Source organism: Halichoerus grypus, chromosome 6 (genome assembly GCF_964656455.1).
Source record: "Halichoerus grypus chromosome 6, mHalGry1.hap1.1, whole genome shotgun sequence".
Classification (NCBI taxonomy): domain Eukaryota; kingdom Metazoa; phylum Chordata; class Mammalia; order Carnivora; family Phocidae; genus Halichoerus; species Halichoerus grypus.
Window position 1 is genome coordinate 79,003,533 of NC_135717.1, and position 13,617 is coordinate 79,017,149.

Here is a 13,617-nt window from a genome sequence, read left to right on the forward strand (position 1 = left end):
TGGGAGCAGGGCAGGAGATGGGGTTATGTCTGGTGGTAGGAGAACCTGGAGAAGTCTTTGTCTTACACACGGTGAGGAGCCATGCAAGGTTTTCAGACAGCAAAATACCATGATCAGATGTGCTCTCTTTCAAGAGGACTCAGTGGCAAGGTGGAGATCAGGTTGGAAGAAGCAAAACTCCAAGTAGGGGAATTTTGAGGGGTTCCCTAGGGGCTCAGGCAAGAGATGATGGTGGCCTATCCTGGGGTGGGGGCAGTGGGGTTGGCAGGAGAAGGTGGGGATTTGGGAAATAGTTAAGAGTTAGCATCAGTGGGGTTTGGGGATGGAGCAGATGTGGAGGAGAGGGAGAGAAACCATGCCATAGAAATTGCCTGGGATTCTGGACTGGCTGATGGAGCAGAAAGTCTGGCAGGTTGGTGGACTAGGGAGATAATGATCATCCAAGATCCTTCCAGTCCAAGCGCTACAGGATTTGTGCAACTGGTGGGACTGACAGAATCAGAATACTAAATCCTAGATCTCAAAGAAACCTAAAGCCGAGTCAGGTCCTTGCCCCAGGCTTCATGCACTTTTCCCTCTTCAGCTCACTTAGTATTTTCCCCTTTTCATCCTTGAGCATCTTCTTCATGCCAGGCACTGTGTCAGGCACTGGGGATATAATGATGAATAATAAGTCATGTGTCCTGACTTCAAAGAGGAATCCAGTCAACAGGGGATAAGGATATAGGGCTGAAGAGCTATGGTTGGGAAAGGCTGGGTGCTAGGTGATCACGGAGAAGGGGCATCCAACACAACCTTGGAAGAGCAGGGAAAGCTGCCAAGAGGAGGAAGGAGAACCACAATTCTGTCCCAAAGTAAGAGAAGGAGTAATTGAGGTCAAGTGCCAAGTGAGGAGGGGAGCAGGAACGGTAGCGGTAGGGCAGGGGGAAGAGCCCTAAAGAGATAGGAGGCAAAGGAGGCCCAGAGAAGTTAAGCAACTTGCCCGAGGTCACACAGTTCATTTGCAGAAGAGACAGGAATTGAGCTCAGTCTCTTATAAATGTGTGCCATATTTTTAATCATTTTTCTCTAACCCCTCACTTTTTACCCTCTTCCTCCCGCCCCCAGCCTATGCTTGGCCCAGAGAGATACTGGAGCCAGGGGAGGTGGGCTGTTCCCTGGCGCTGGGTTCACTCAGCAAGAAGACCCCTGTCACACCCTCTACCAACCCTCACCTTTCCCACCCCACTCCTGCTGGCCCAATCTGTAGACCCATCTATCAGAATGATGTCCACTATAAAAAGGTTCATGACACCAATCAGAAACCTGTACAACTCTCCATATGCCACCATCACTCAGAATTAAACTAATTCTCCTGCCCGAGCTGAAGCACGGGTTTCCCTCCCTCCTTAAATTGAACTGCACTCTCTTTGGGGCGCAAGTAGGGACCATTTTTCTCTTCTTATTACCTCAGTCTCTTATTGCTTTGCATATCATAGTTATTCAAAAATTATTCATTCAGTGAGCTCTTACTATGTCCAAGACACTCTGCTAGATGCTGGGGGACTGGTACAAAGATGGATAAGAGATGGTCTCTGTCCTCAAGGAGCATAGTCATGTGGAATTGAGAAGACTTCTTCTCTGGGCCAACTGACCACCCACATCACACTGTAGTGTTCCAGATGGACTCTCTGCCAGTCCCTGCCTGGGCATTCCCGGTAACACAAACTCACTACCTCACAAGCAGGGCATTCTATATTTTTAACAGCTCTAATTGTTAATTGAGCTAAAAGCTTCCTTTCCTGTAGCTTTCATACGTTAGTACCACTATTTTTGCCTGGAATGATAGAAAATATATCTAATTCTTTTTTCACATGTCAGCTCTTCCATATTTAAAACTTGTTTTCGTGTCTACAGTTTCTCCATATGACTCCAGCCAATCCTTTTTTCCTTCTTAGGAGAACCTTGGAATCCTCGGCATTCTTACTTGCCTCTTAAATGAACCCCCAAGAATCAAGGACAGGCTCCAGTGGGCCCTGACCAGGAACCAGTGTGGGGCTCTAGCCGGCTGCTCCCTTATCCAGGGGGTTTTATCTACCCTTCTGTGAAGGCTGCTGGACTCACTTTGGCAGCTGCTTTACTGGTTATTGACTCCTCTTGAGCTTACAATCGACTGAAGCCCTAAGGTCTTTCTCCCAAGGCCAAGCCTGCCCATCTTATACTAATGCTGTGGGCTTTCCAAAGCTAAGAGAACTTTAGATGTTTTTCCCTATTTCATTTAGACTTTTTCATTTAAATCTTTATGTCCGGATAAGATTTTTACAAAGTCTTGGATTCTATCACCAAGGTATTGGCTGTCCCCTTTCAGCTTTGTGTCCTCAGAAATTAGTGCCTTGTCAGAAATGGTTGAACAGAACAGGACCAAGGACAGCGCACCACTCAACTCCCCGGGAATTGGCATTGATGGAAAAAAATCAACGTTTTTTTGAGAATTCTGTTTGAAAGCAACCCACTTGACTGGACTGTCATCTAGTCTACATCCTATCTTGTCCACATATAGATCATGGGAGATTTTGTTAAATACTTTACTGACAGCTAGATGTTCCACCTACAGCTGGCCTTGATGCTGAAGGAAAGAAATGAGTTTGGCCTAACTCAGTCTTAGTGATCTTTCTACTAGCTTTCCTTCCCAAGACTCACTTTGCCCATTGAGTTAAAGAATGGTTCTTTAGAACCTACACACTGTAAAGCTAGAAGAGACCTTGGAGATGATTCAAGGTCTAATTCCCAATTTTGCTGATGAAGAAACGAGTGCCCAGAGTGCTTAACTGGCATTCCCAAAGTCACAGAGTTAACTAAAAGCAAGACCAAGGATTGGATCCTATGTCTATGGCTCCAAGTTCAATGCTCTTTCTTAGCAATATCTAGTCATGATGTCTTTCTCTAAACATATGCACATGAGTACACACACACACACACACACACACACACACACAGATTTGTTCTCCAATAGGGAGCTTTGGTTAATCTTGGGAATCCTCAAACTCCTTGGAGGAGACCACTGTCTCTGCACCTCATTTGAACCTATGTGTGCCTACACATGGGGCTTGCCCCTTGTGTGGGCACGTAAGTGAGGCCATCTCTTCTGAGCAGCAGGTGGAGGTAGGGGCTTCCCTAGAGAACAGTGGGCCACCTGCCTCAAGGTCTGGGGGGGCAATTTAGGCTTCCTGTACACGGCAAGAGGAACAGAGCCCTAAACACACTGCCTCGGGGACTGGCATTGCAAAGTGTGACCCCTGCCATGGAGAGGCTGGTTCCTGACAAACTGGGCGACAGGGAAGGGCAGAAGACAGCTCCATTTGGGAGAACTAGTGGCAAAAGAAATGTGCCTGCAGCAGAGGTGGGCCCAAGTGGGGAGATCCCTGGATAGCCCCCGAAAGCAAGGCCCCTTCTCCACCCTCCCCACCCCCCTTGGAGGCCCTGGGTACCTGTTTATTCTTTAGGTCAAGGGAGAGTTCGTAATCGGAGGCGTTAGGGGCGTGGGAGCAGAGCGCCGTCGCCAGGGCAGGCTGCTGCTGGCCGGGGGAGGCCACGCGGTGGGAGCCAGCCCTCGGGGAGGCACCCCCCGCCCCCGGCCGCTCCTCCTCCTCCTGCAGCTCCTGGGCTTGAGCCTTCAGGGCATGGGCACTGGGTCTGCCGGCTGCCACCGCCGCCGCTGCCACCGCGGAGTCCTCCATGCCCCCACCGGCCTGGGCGCAGGAGCCATCGCTGTGAACAAAAGGCAACGGTGCTCGGTTGGGGGAGAGCGGGACAGGGTGCATGTGGGTGCGGGGGTGAGGAGAGAGACTGGGCACTCTGGCCTGGCCTTTGGGGCAATGATGGGCCTTTCTAGCAGTGGGGGCTTGTGGGGGTGCCTCCTGCCATTGCCTCTAGGGGAGAGCTTCAGGCAAGGAGGAGAACCTGCATTTGAGGAGGGTATCCCAGGCAGAGGGAAGAAGCAGTATGGCAGAGTGGGGAAGAGTAGAACGCCTGGGTTGGAATCTGGTCTCTGACTTATTAGCTGTGCGAACCTGAACAGGCTACTTCATTGTACCTCTGTTTCCCCATCTATAAAATGGGCACAATAATAGTACCTACCTCATAGGAACGTTGGAAGGCTTGAGTTAGTTAAAGTTCTTAAAACAGTGCCTGGCTCATGGTCCCTGCTATATACAAGTGTTAACGATCATCGTTATCAGTCATCTAGCTCCCTGACCAGTGGCTTAGACAGCTGGAAAGAAGCTGATTTACACTGAACCAGCTCCACTTTTACACTGCCCCAGAGACTGTGGGGGAAGGAGTGATCTTTGCAGGCTTGGCTTGGGCATAAAGCCCCTCCAGGCTGGGTGGACACCAGCTCTTTGGGGCTGGGGCTAGGGCTGTGAAGAGGAGGTTGCTTGCCCTGCAGGGTCTAGGGAAGCATCTGTTTTTGGCTCCTGGCCCCTCCTGGTTCCTCCTGCCCTCCCATGAAGCCACCAGCAGGCTGAGTCATTGCTGCTACCCACCTCCCTACTCTAGGAAAATAACCTGCTGGCTGGAGCCGCCACACCCAGCCTGTCCTGGAGAATTAGTACACTCAGGTTTCTCCCCTCCCTGGCCAGTCTCCAAGTTCTGCCACTCCCTCAAGGCCAAGTGCGAAGCCACCTGTCCATGAAGCCTTTCCAAGTGACTCCAGCTGTAACTGCTTCATCTGCAAGCACACTAGGAACTGTGCTTAGAGAGTCCCTTCCTATTTCACAGGAGGAGAAGCATTGTGGCTACAGCATGGGCTCATATCCACTCTACCACGATGTGGCTTAGTTTAGTTGCTTTTTCTCTGAGCCCCTCTCTGGTTTTCTCATCTGATAGTGGAGGTACGAGTACCTATTTTATGAGGTTATGGTGAGGAGGAAAGGAGTCAGTATGTGTAAGCTGTTTAGCACACTGCCTAGCACAGAGTAGGTGCTCAGTAAGTGTTAATTCTTATTTTCCTCATCTATCCCACCCTGGAGGCCAGGGCCTATATTCTGTTTTATCCCTGCTCCCCACTTAATGCTGGGCAAATGGTGAGTGCTCAGTTAATACTTGATGATGGATGAATTGCAGGGAGTGCAAGGGCCATAGGGATGGCCCCTCCAGCAGACAGAGATAGAAGATCAGGACTGGAAGGGACCCTGAGGTCATCTACTCCAGCCCTCCAATCTCCCTTTTTTACAGATAAGGAGCAGGGGCTCAGGAGGTGGGGTGGCCCTGGTCAGAGAGCCAGACAACCTTAGGGCTTTCTTCTTCTAAGGCTTTGCCTCCATGTAAGGTGCCCCAAATCATGCCAGAGAAGAGATCTCTTCCTGTTGTTTCCACTCAACTTTGGAGCCCCTGGTACTAAAATAACCACGGATGGGTGAAGAATCCTTTCACTCCATCTCCATCTCTCCTCCCAGTACTCCTCAGCCTCATCGACTCCGTAAAGGAGAGCTCTTTGGCTGACCCTAGCAACAAGGAGCCTCAAATTCCCCAATGAAACCCTCTTTATGCATATTTCTTTGCTCCATCATTTCTTGTATGACCATTAATCAAGTCGTATAGTTGAATGAGCTCTAGACATCTGATATGTCTTTTTCACCGATATCACCAAGAGGTTCTTTTTAAGACCTGACTTCAACTCTTGTCATAGGACTTACCTATTTTTTCCGCAGGGCCACAGAAATAGCCCTTCCCTTTCCTATCACAACCTGCCTCCAGGGGGCACCATTCAGTCTCATCCATCTCTTATACAGACTGTCCTTGGTACTAATGCCCAAGCTTCTTCACCCCAAAAGGTTTTCCAGACTCTTTAGAGAACTGGTGGCTACTCGGGGCTACAAACACCTTTAAAAATAGCACTTTGCCTTCTTTTATTGCTGTAGTGTGCCTGAGAAGAGGTTTTGGGGAGCTGATGCACCAGAATAGCAGTACTCAACTGATGATAATGGATGCAGGTAGATAAATACCCCGGCTTCCTCGTCCCTTGAGGAATAATCCAAGGCACATTCCACACCATCTCCCAAAGATGCCCAGCAGTCAAAGCAGTGACCTGATAATTAATGAACATGTATTGGCTTCCTTCTCTTCATCACCCACTCCTACACTGGCACTTCTTGGAGTCCCCTTGTCCCAAATAAACTACTTGTGTTAAACCAAAACAAACTTTAAAAATAGCCTTCTTTGTGGTCCACCCCTCTGGATATAGACAGACTCCAAGGCCTTCTCCTGAACTCATTCATAGGATCTGGGAATTAGGAGACCCCTTATTGTCATCTCCAGCACATACATACACATGCATGCATGTGTATACACACACACACACACACACACACACACACACACACTGTCATACAATGCTTCTAACTAGCTCTGTGGCCTTGGGTAATTTGTTCTTCCTTCTGGGTCAGTTTCCTTACTTGCCATATGATGGGAGCTTACTTATCCCTAAGCTTAGAATTCTGGGAGCTTGGATTCCAGTGCCAAGGCCAGTCCACCAAAGCCCACCAGCCCCAAGGTTCCAGACTCTCTGGCTGGTAGAACCAACTCTGGTTTTGCCCACCTCTACGCAAAGGGACTGAGAGACTGTGGCCCTCCCGAGTATATGATGAAAAGTATTAGAAAGGGGACCTTGTCCTTGCCTTCCCCCCTTAGACTTCTTCACAGACTTGTGTGGTACAAGGTGGCTATTGGAGACCCAGAGCTGCTGTCATCAATATGGCAAAGTTTAAAGTTATATAGTAGAGGGTAAAGAACATGGGCTTTGGTGTCAGGAAATCCTGGGTTAGAATCCTGTTTCTGTTACTTACTATGTGACTTTGGACAAGTTACCTAACCTCTTTGTGGCTCTATTTCCACAAAATGGGCATCTTAATAACTCCTTTGCAAGGTTGCTGTGAGGAATAAACATAGTTTGCAAAGAACTTAGTACTGTGTCTGGCACAGAGTAGTCCTTGATAAGTGGTGACAGCAGTGGTGGCTGTATTCTGAGCTGGAAACCTATAGCATGGAGTCCCAAAGGAATCCCCGGAAAAACGGCATGGAGAATTCCTATGTGGTAAGGGTTCTCAACATTTAGCCTACCTCAACCTTCACAAAACCGAAACAGTAGGGTTTTTCCATCATATCTCATGGTCTTTCCCAGACCTCCAGACTAACTCTTACGATCTTTAGGGAGAGAAGTGAAGGTGAATTGGCTTCCTGAGGCTTCCTCCCACCTTTGTTCTCCAGCCAATGGAGCAACAGCACAGTGAAGGGCTTTGGTCTTGGGGGTCACCACATCATGGGATCCGTGACCTCTGAGGAATCCATACATATTTACCACCTACAGGCAGGCCCTTTGGCTGTACCAGCCACAATATGGGGCATGCACTAGGCAGACATTTGTCCAGTGCTCCTTGTGTGGATTTGTCTTTTAGTCACTTTGTCAGGGAGCAATGGAGGCCTGAGTACTTAAAACCTCTATGTGATGGCTGAGCATCAAAAGACTGTTCCCAGCCTCTATTTCCCTCTTTGTACCCCATCTATAAAAATGGTCCAAGGAAAGAGGTTAGAATATTCATCCTAGCTGTCATAGCTTGGAAGGACCATCTACTTCAACTTAGAGACCATCTACTTCAATCCTAGTCTCATGGAACTGGAAGCCCCTTGTTCCAGTGCCCAGAACATCACTCTTCTCAAGACACAGGCTGTGACCCTTAAGTGTCCAGAGTTGGCTGGGCTGACCTTACATCATGAAGCTGCTGTCCCTGGTGGGTCAGATTTCAAGCAGCCTGGTACTTGGACAGGAATCACATGAATGGGATTCACTCTGGGACCTGCATAGCTTCTTGTAAGGAGAAGGGAAGGAGAGAAGGGAGAGGGATCCTGGTGATCTTAGCTATCTTGGGTTCATTATTCAGCTGTGGGAGCAGATTCCTTGAATGACAGCCCACTAGCCTGGAGAAACTTAGGGTCACTGATGACATAAAGGAGATGCTAGTCACAAAAACCTTTCCTGGGTTGGGATGCCCATTCAAGAAGAAAAAGAATGTGGGTGATACCAAAACAAGAAGGTTCTGAGAAGGCTTTTGTTGTGCCCACATGACATTAGGCCAATACACACACAGAGACCCAGGCCAGCCACAGGGGTTATTCTACATGAGAACACAGGATATGAGCATGGCAAATGAAAGTCTTTGGAAAATAGGGGTATAAGTAGTTGCTCAGAGGAATACTACATGTGCCCAGACCAGAATGACCTGTGTGTTGGAACTGAACATCAAGTCAGAAGCTGACTTGTGCTCAGAGGGATGATAGGGGCCTGTGGAGCATGGCGTATATATGACTCCCTCGGTGTTCCAGTAACCACTCCCTCCTGTCTATCATCCCTGCTGTCAGAATTGACTTCCTAAAATGTAGATACTTTAATATCAATCCTTTGCTCAAAACGCATTGGTGACTTCCCAATACTCTTGAGATAAAGTCCACTGGTGTGGACTCAGTAGCACTGGTGATCTCACCCCAACATTCCGTTCCAGCCACATTTCCACCAAGTGACCCACCTACTCCAGACACACTGGAACTCTCCCCAAATCTACCTCGCACTCTCAGACCACCATGCCTCTCACGTGACATCCTTCTGCTTTGCAATGCCTTCTCCTCTTCATGCTCCTACTCTCCCACCCCTCCTTTCTCTGCCTCGTCAGCTCTTTCAGGGCTCACTCATTGCCCCTGGGAAGAGTCAGTCCCACCCTCCAATGGCACTTGCCTCTATTTCAGCAATGACCACTTTGTGTTCCAATTATTCATTGATGCGTCTCTCTCCACTAGACTATGCCACGTACACCTTTTATCACCAGTGCTTATCACAGTGGGCTGGCTTATAAGACGTGTTTAATAAATGTTAAATGAAAAGATAGATGGCTAGATGAGTGGATGGATGGGCATCATTTAATCTCTCCTACTTTCCCAAGGGCAGAGGTACTGAGGGGGGCTCAGTGATGCACCGCCCAGACCCTCCTTCAAGAAATGATTTGTTGCCCTGCTCTGGCAGTGCTGTTGAAGACTGCCCTCTGCCGTTAGCCCCATCAGTCCCATCAGGGATGGTTTCAGCTGCAGAGAGCTCCTTGGCCCAAAGTCACGTCATTCCCGGGGCTATCCAAATCCAGTCACTTATTGAGGTGGGGATATAAAGGTTCATCCATTTTTACCCAACGTGGGGCAAGTTTGATAGGTCATTCTCACAAGAGCCCACCTGGGATTGGCTGAGGCTTCTGTTGGACCTCCATCACTTGGACTTCTCCCTTTGCCCCATGCTGTGTTCTTGCCTTCCCTTCCATGAGTGATGATCCCAAGCACATCCTCTAGTAAACACTTAGCACCCTCAACTCAGACTCTGCTTCCCAGAGAACCCAATCAGTGACAGGTAACCAGCTTTCCTTGTTTCTTCCTTTTTCTCTCAACAGCCGAATAACCAGGGTCTGCCTGCCCGCCGTCCTGTAGAACCTTTCCTGGTTCCCAATGCCTTTGAAAAAACTCTCTTCCCAGAGAGTTCATGCATGCCAAATTTTACCTCCACATTCAGAGGCTTTATAGACCCCATAGACCCAGGCTAAAAACGCTATTCTGGAGGGAAGATCATGGCTCATCTTCCATATGCTGAGGACTGTGCCAAGGGCTATAGGCAGCTCTGGTCACACAGAGAGAGTGTTTGGGTACCACCCGCCACAGAGCTTTCAGACACTGCTTATTGTTATCCTAACATGGATGACATCCTCCTTCACAGGTAAGACAGCTGGAGCGGAGTGAGGCCCCTGGTTCTGCAATTTACTAGTTGGCTGACTTGGGCAAGATACCTAACTTTGCTGCACCTCAGTTCGCTTAAGAGAGTGAGAAAGAGAAAATGAGCTCATAGATGGGTATGCTGACCACAACGGGAAATACAGCCTTTCTATGAGGGCAGAGCACGAAGAAGGGCAAGGGACCCCAGCGTTTGTGCTCACATAGCCCCTGCCAGGGAGCTGACTTGGGTCAGCGAGTGTCCTCCCTGGTGCCCAGGTGAGGCCATGTTGTCCACTGCCAGGGGTTGGAGGGACAGGATTGCCGGGAGAGGGCACCTTGGCCCACGCTGCCCTACAGCGGCTGGCTTGGGTGGTGGCCCTTGGCAAGAAGGTGGAGAAAGGAATAAGGAGGCCCCCGGAGGCCCAGCCCATGAGGGGCTTGTTGGTGTTGAGGGTGGGGGCCGCTGGGGGAGGCTGTTTCCCCTTCTGTGCAACAGCTAGAGCAGTTAGACGGCTTGCTAGGAGGGTTTGGAAGGCTGAAGAACTCCTCGGTCGAGAAGAAACCCCAGAAGGCCTGACCTATTGCACTACATCAGCCCAAACTCTGCCTGCCTTTCTTAAAGTGCTTCTGGGACAGAGAAACTAGCATTTTGCAGACAAAAGCTAACAACACGTCTCACATCTGAAGATTTTTCAGCCGTTACTAAAACACTTCTTTTTCTCCCGTGTTTGAATCAATAAGGTGGGGGTAAGATGGTCAGAAGAAAGGCACTGAGCAAGGGAAGCCGAATGCCCTCCGGGTCCCGTGTCACTGGGGAAAGCTGAGGTGAGCAGAGGGCTGGTGCTGCAAACAAAGTCGCTCTGTGCTGATTCTAAGGGCAGGCTAGAAAATGTTACTCAAGGTGGTGGCAAGGGCACTAGGCTGGGAGTCAGGGTCCAATCTCGCCTCTGCCCGCAGCACTTGGTATAACCTTAGGCCCACCACCTCTCTCTGGACCTCTGTATCCTCTCATGAAATGGACAATTTGAGCAAGCTGCTTTGACATCTGGAAGGAAGGAGAGGCTCAGCTTTCTCCACGTCCCCTTCCCTCTCCGTGGGCCCCAGGCCCACACTGCAGCATCCCTGCCCAGTGGCAGGGGGCTCTGGTTCCCCTGCCCTCAACACCCAAGGACACAGCAGAAGCCTCCCCTTGCTTCCCTAACATCATCGATTCCATGGCAGCAGCTGTCCCAGCCCATGGGTCCTTGACCTCCATTATCCAAGCTGGAAGCCAGGTCTCAGAATAGAGAGCCCTGGAGCAGGGCAGCTGTGGCTTTCTGGGCTCCTTCCCTTGCAGAAGCTGCCCTGACTTCATTGGCTGCGGCAGATGCTTCTCCCTCCCCTCTCCCAAGGGCCCTGAGAGAGTAAGTGATTCTCTCTCTTGTTGGCTCCTTGGAGACACCAGGTTTTGGTCTCACAGCTGTTCCCAAAAGGTGTTGGCTGGTTTGGTTTGCCCGTAGGGGTTTCCTGTCAAAGGAACCGCAGTCCTTCCCTGGACTCGCACCTGCCCCATATCCAGGCCCACAATAGCACGGCGCTCACGCAAGGTTGGTCACAGGAGCAGCTCTGCAGACCAGCCCCAGACGTCCACTGTGGAAACCTCCCCTGCTCAGCCCGCTCCCCGGCGGCACGTCAGAGCCCGCGGTCCTCCAGGGAAGCCTCACCTAGAAGTTTCCTCAGGGCACCTCCCTCACAGGCTCCCAAGCTGGCCACACTGACTAATGCCATCTTACTGCCACTGGAATCCTAATAGTCTTGAGCATTTTATTTTCTCACCAATAGACGTGGATGTGGTAGCAACATCAAGCTCTAAGGACATCCTCCCCGCTCCCTGTCCCTTCCCCAAGACACAGCACACAGTTCCACAAATGCATGTTTCTCATAGCCGAAGCACAGAGAACACGTGGGGCACCTAAATACACTTGGGATTTCCTCACCTTTTATGTGTGCTTGCGTTATTACCCCTAAGAGGAGACTTTTCCCACGAGGCCTGACGTCCTCATGGTGCCCAGCCCTGCACTGAAGCTCCCACTGCCTTTAAAACCGTCTCTGAACACACGGCCTAAAGTCATCGCAAAGCTGGTGCAGACGACGCTTGATATTTACAGTCTTGTAAAACTCTGGGTTTTATTTAATTTGTTCTTTTATTGTGAGCCATTTTATATATGCAAATGTGAGTAACATATATGTAAGGTATACAGAAAAATATTCACTTGTGCCCAGCTCAAGAAATGGCACACAAGAAGCCTTTGCCCCCCATGTATCCCTCCTGCTCTCCTCAAAGGAATCTTTGTCCTGAATTTGTGTTTGTCATTCCTTAGGTTTTCCTTAGGGGCAAATTTCTTCCTTGTCTTTACATAAGCAGCGGTGGCTGCTTGGCAGGAGCACCGGGTCTGCAGAGTGGGGGAGGCTCAGGAACATTCAAGATCTTGGGGACTCCAAGCAGGTCAGGAAGCCCCTCCAGGGGCGATGGCCCACAACTCCATGCTGGCAGGACAGAAATGATGGCAGGGAGCTGGGAGCTGGGAGCTGGGAGCTGGGAGCTGGGTTGTACCCATTATCTCGGCAAGGAAGACGTTCAGGAAGGAAAACGGACTTGTTCTTTAAGGAACCCCGCCGCCCCCGGCCCTCTGTGGTCCGGGGGTGTAATCATCTCTGAATGGACCGTGGTGACGGTCGGGAGCCACATAGGCGAGGCTGGGAGAGGCGTACTCAGGAAAGGCATCAGCCCACGAGCTGGCTGGGAGCCAGGTCCGGGGTCTGAGTGCCTTTGGGGTCCCTGCGAGCGGGGAGCACATGAGGCAGCAGGCAGTGTCGGCCAGCGCATCCTTTGGGGCCTCAACACAGCAGGTACAGGGGTAGACTTGGTGCCAGACTGCCTGGGCTTGAAACTTGGCTCTGCCTTGACTTGCTGTGTGGCCTTGGGCACGTTGCTTCACCTCTCTGGGCCCCACTTTCTTCTCTGTGAGAGAATTAAGGTAGGAATTTGTGTACAATGCTCAGTAAGCCCTATATAAAGGAGAAACTGCCTTTTTCCTTTTTTAGGATTTCCCACATGCTATTTTGTTCAAATAAAATAAAAAAGAAAGCACCATTCGGTTTCCTTATAATATTACAGAAGAATATGAAAAAGTAGGAAGGATGTGACTTCAGAATAAAGAACTGTCCTTGAACTTGAACTATCTCATTCCTTTATGTTCTTGTGCTAGAGGTCTTGAAATAGAGAAGTATTGTTCTTTTCCGTATGGTATAATTTCTGAAGCTCTGAGTTAGAGATCATGTCAAGAGAAGCTTACCAGAGGTATAAGGGCGGGGAGGCAGCAGAATGTAATGAGTATGAGATTGAGAACCAGACAGACTGACCATGGTTTAAAATCCAGCTACTCTCTTGCTGCACGGCATGGCCTAGTGCCTTGACTTCTCCAAGCCTGTTTGCTCAGGCGTGAGGTTGTATTCTCATGGCTATAAAGCCCCTTTATTCTATCCTCCTCCTGTCCCACCCAGATCAGCCCTGCCTCACCCCAGCAGAGCGGATGTTTCTTTGGTCTTGAGCCATTTCCAGGGAAAGATATTCTCCGGGCTCCTCACAGGCTCGGTTTTGCCATATGCCAGGGGAAAGGTCTCTGGTGGCAGGCAGGCGTGTGCTTGCCAAAAATAGGAGTCTTAGGACACGAGAGATGGAAATGGCCAAATGACCAGTGGTGTGACACTGCTCTGGGTATCTATCAAGTTGCTATGGAACAAGATTATTTACTTATTTCCCTACAGTCACCTTCCTTATCTTTTGCCTTCCTACTTGAA

General features: G+C 49.9%; 1 protein-coding gene across 6 annotated transcripts in view; it reads right to left on the minus strand.

Annotated features, from left to right (window-relative positions):
* IQSEC3 (IQ motif and Sec7 domain ArfGEF 3) overlaps window positions 1-13,617 on the minus strand; it is a 101,987-nt gene that overhangs the window by 48,925 nt on the left and 39,445 nt on the right. For all 6 annotated transcript variants that reach the window (XM_036092455.2, XM_036092456.2, XM_078075465.1 and 3 more), the window contains exon 3: window positions 3,468-3,747. In XM_036092455.2, coding sequence (XP_035948348.1) covers window positions 3,468-3,747 — 280 coding nt within the window. The remainder of the gene's footprint in view (window positions 1-3,467; window positions 3,748-13,617) is intronic.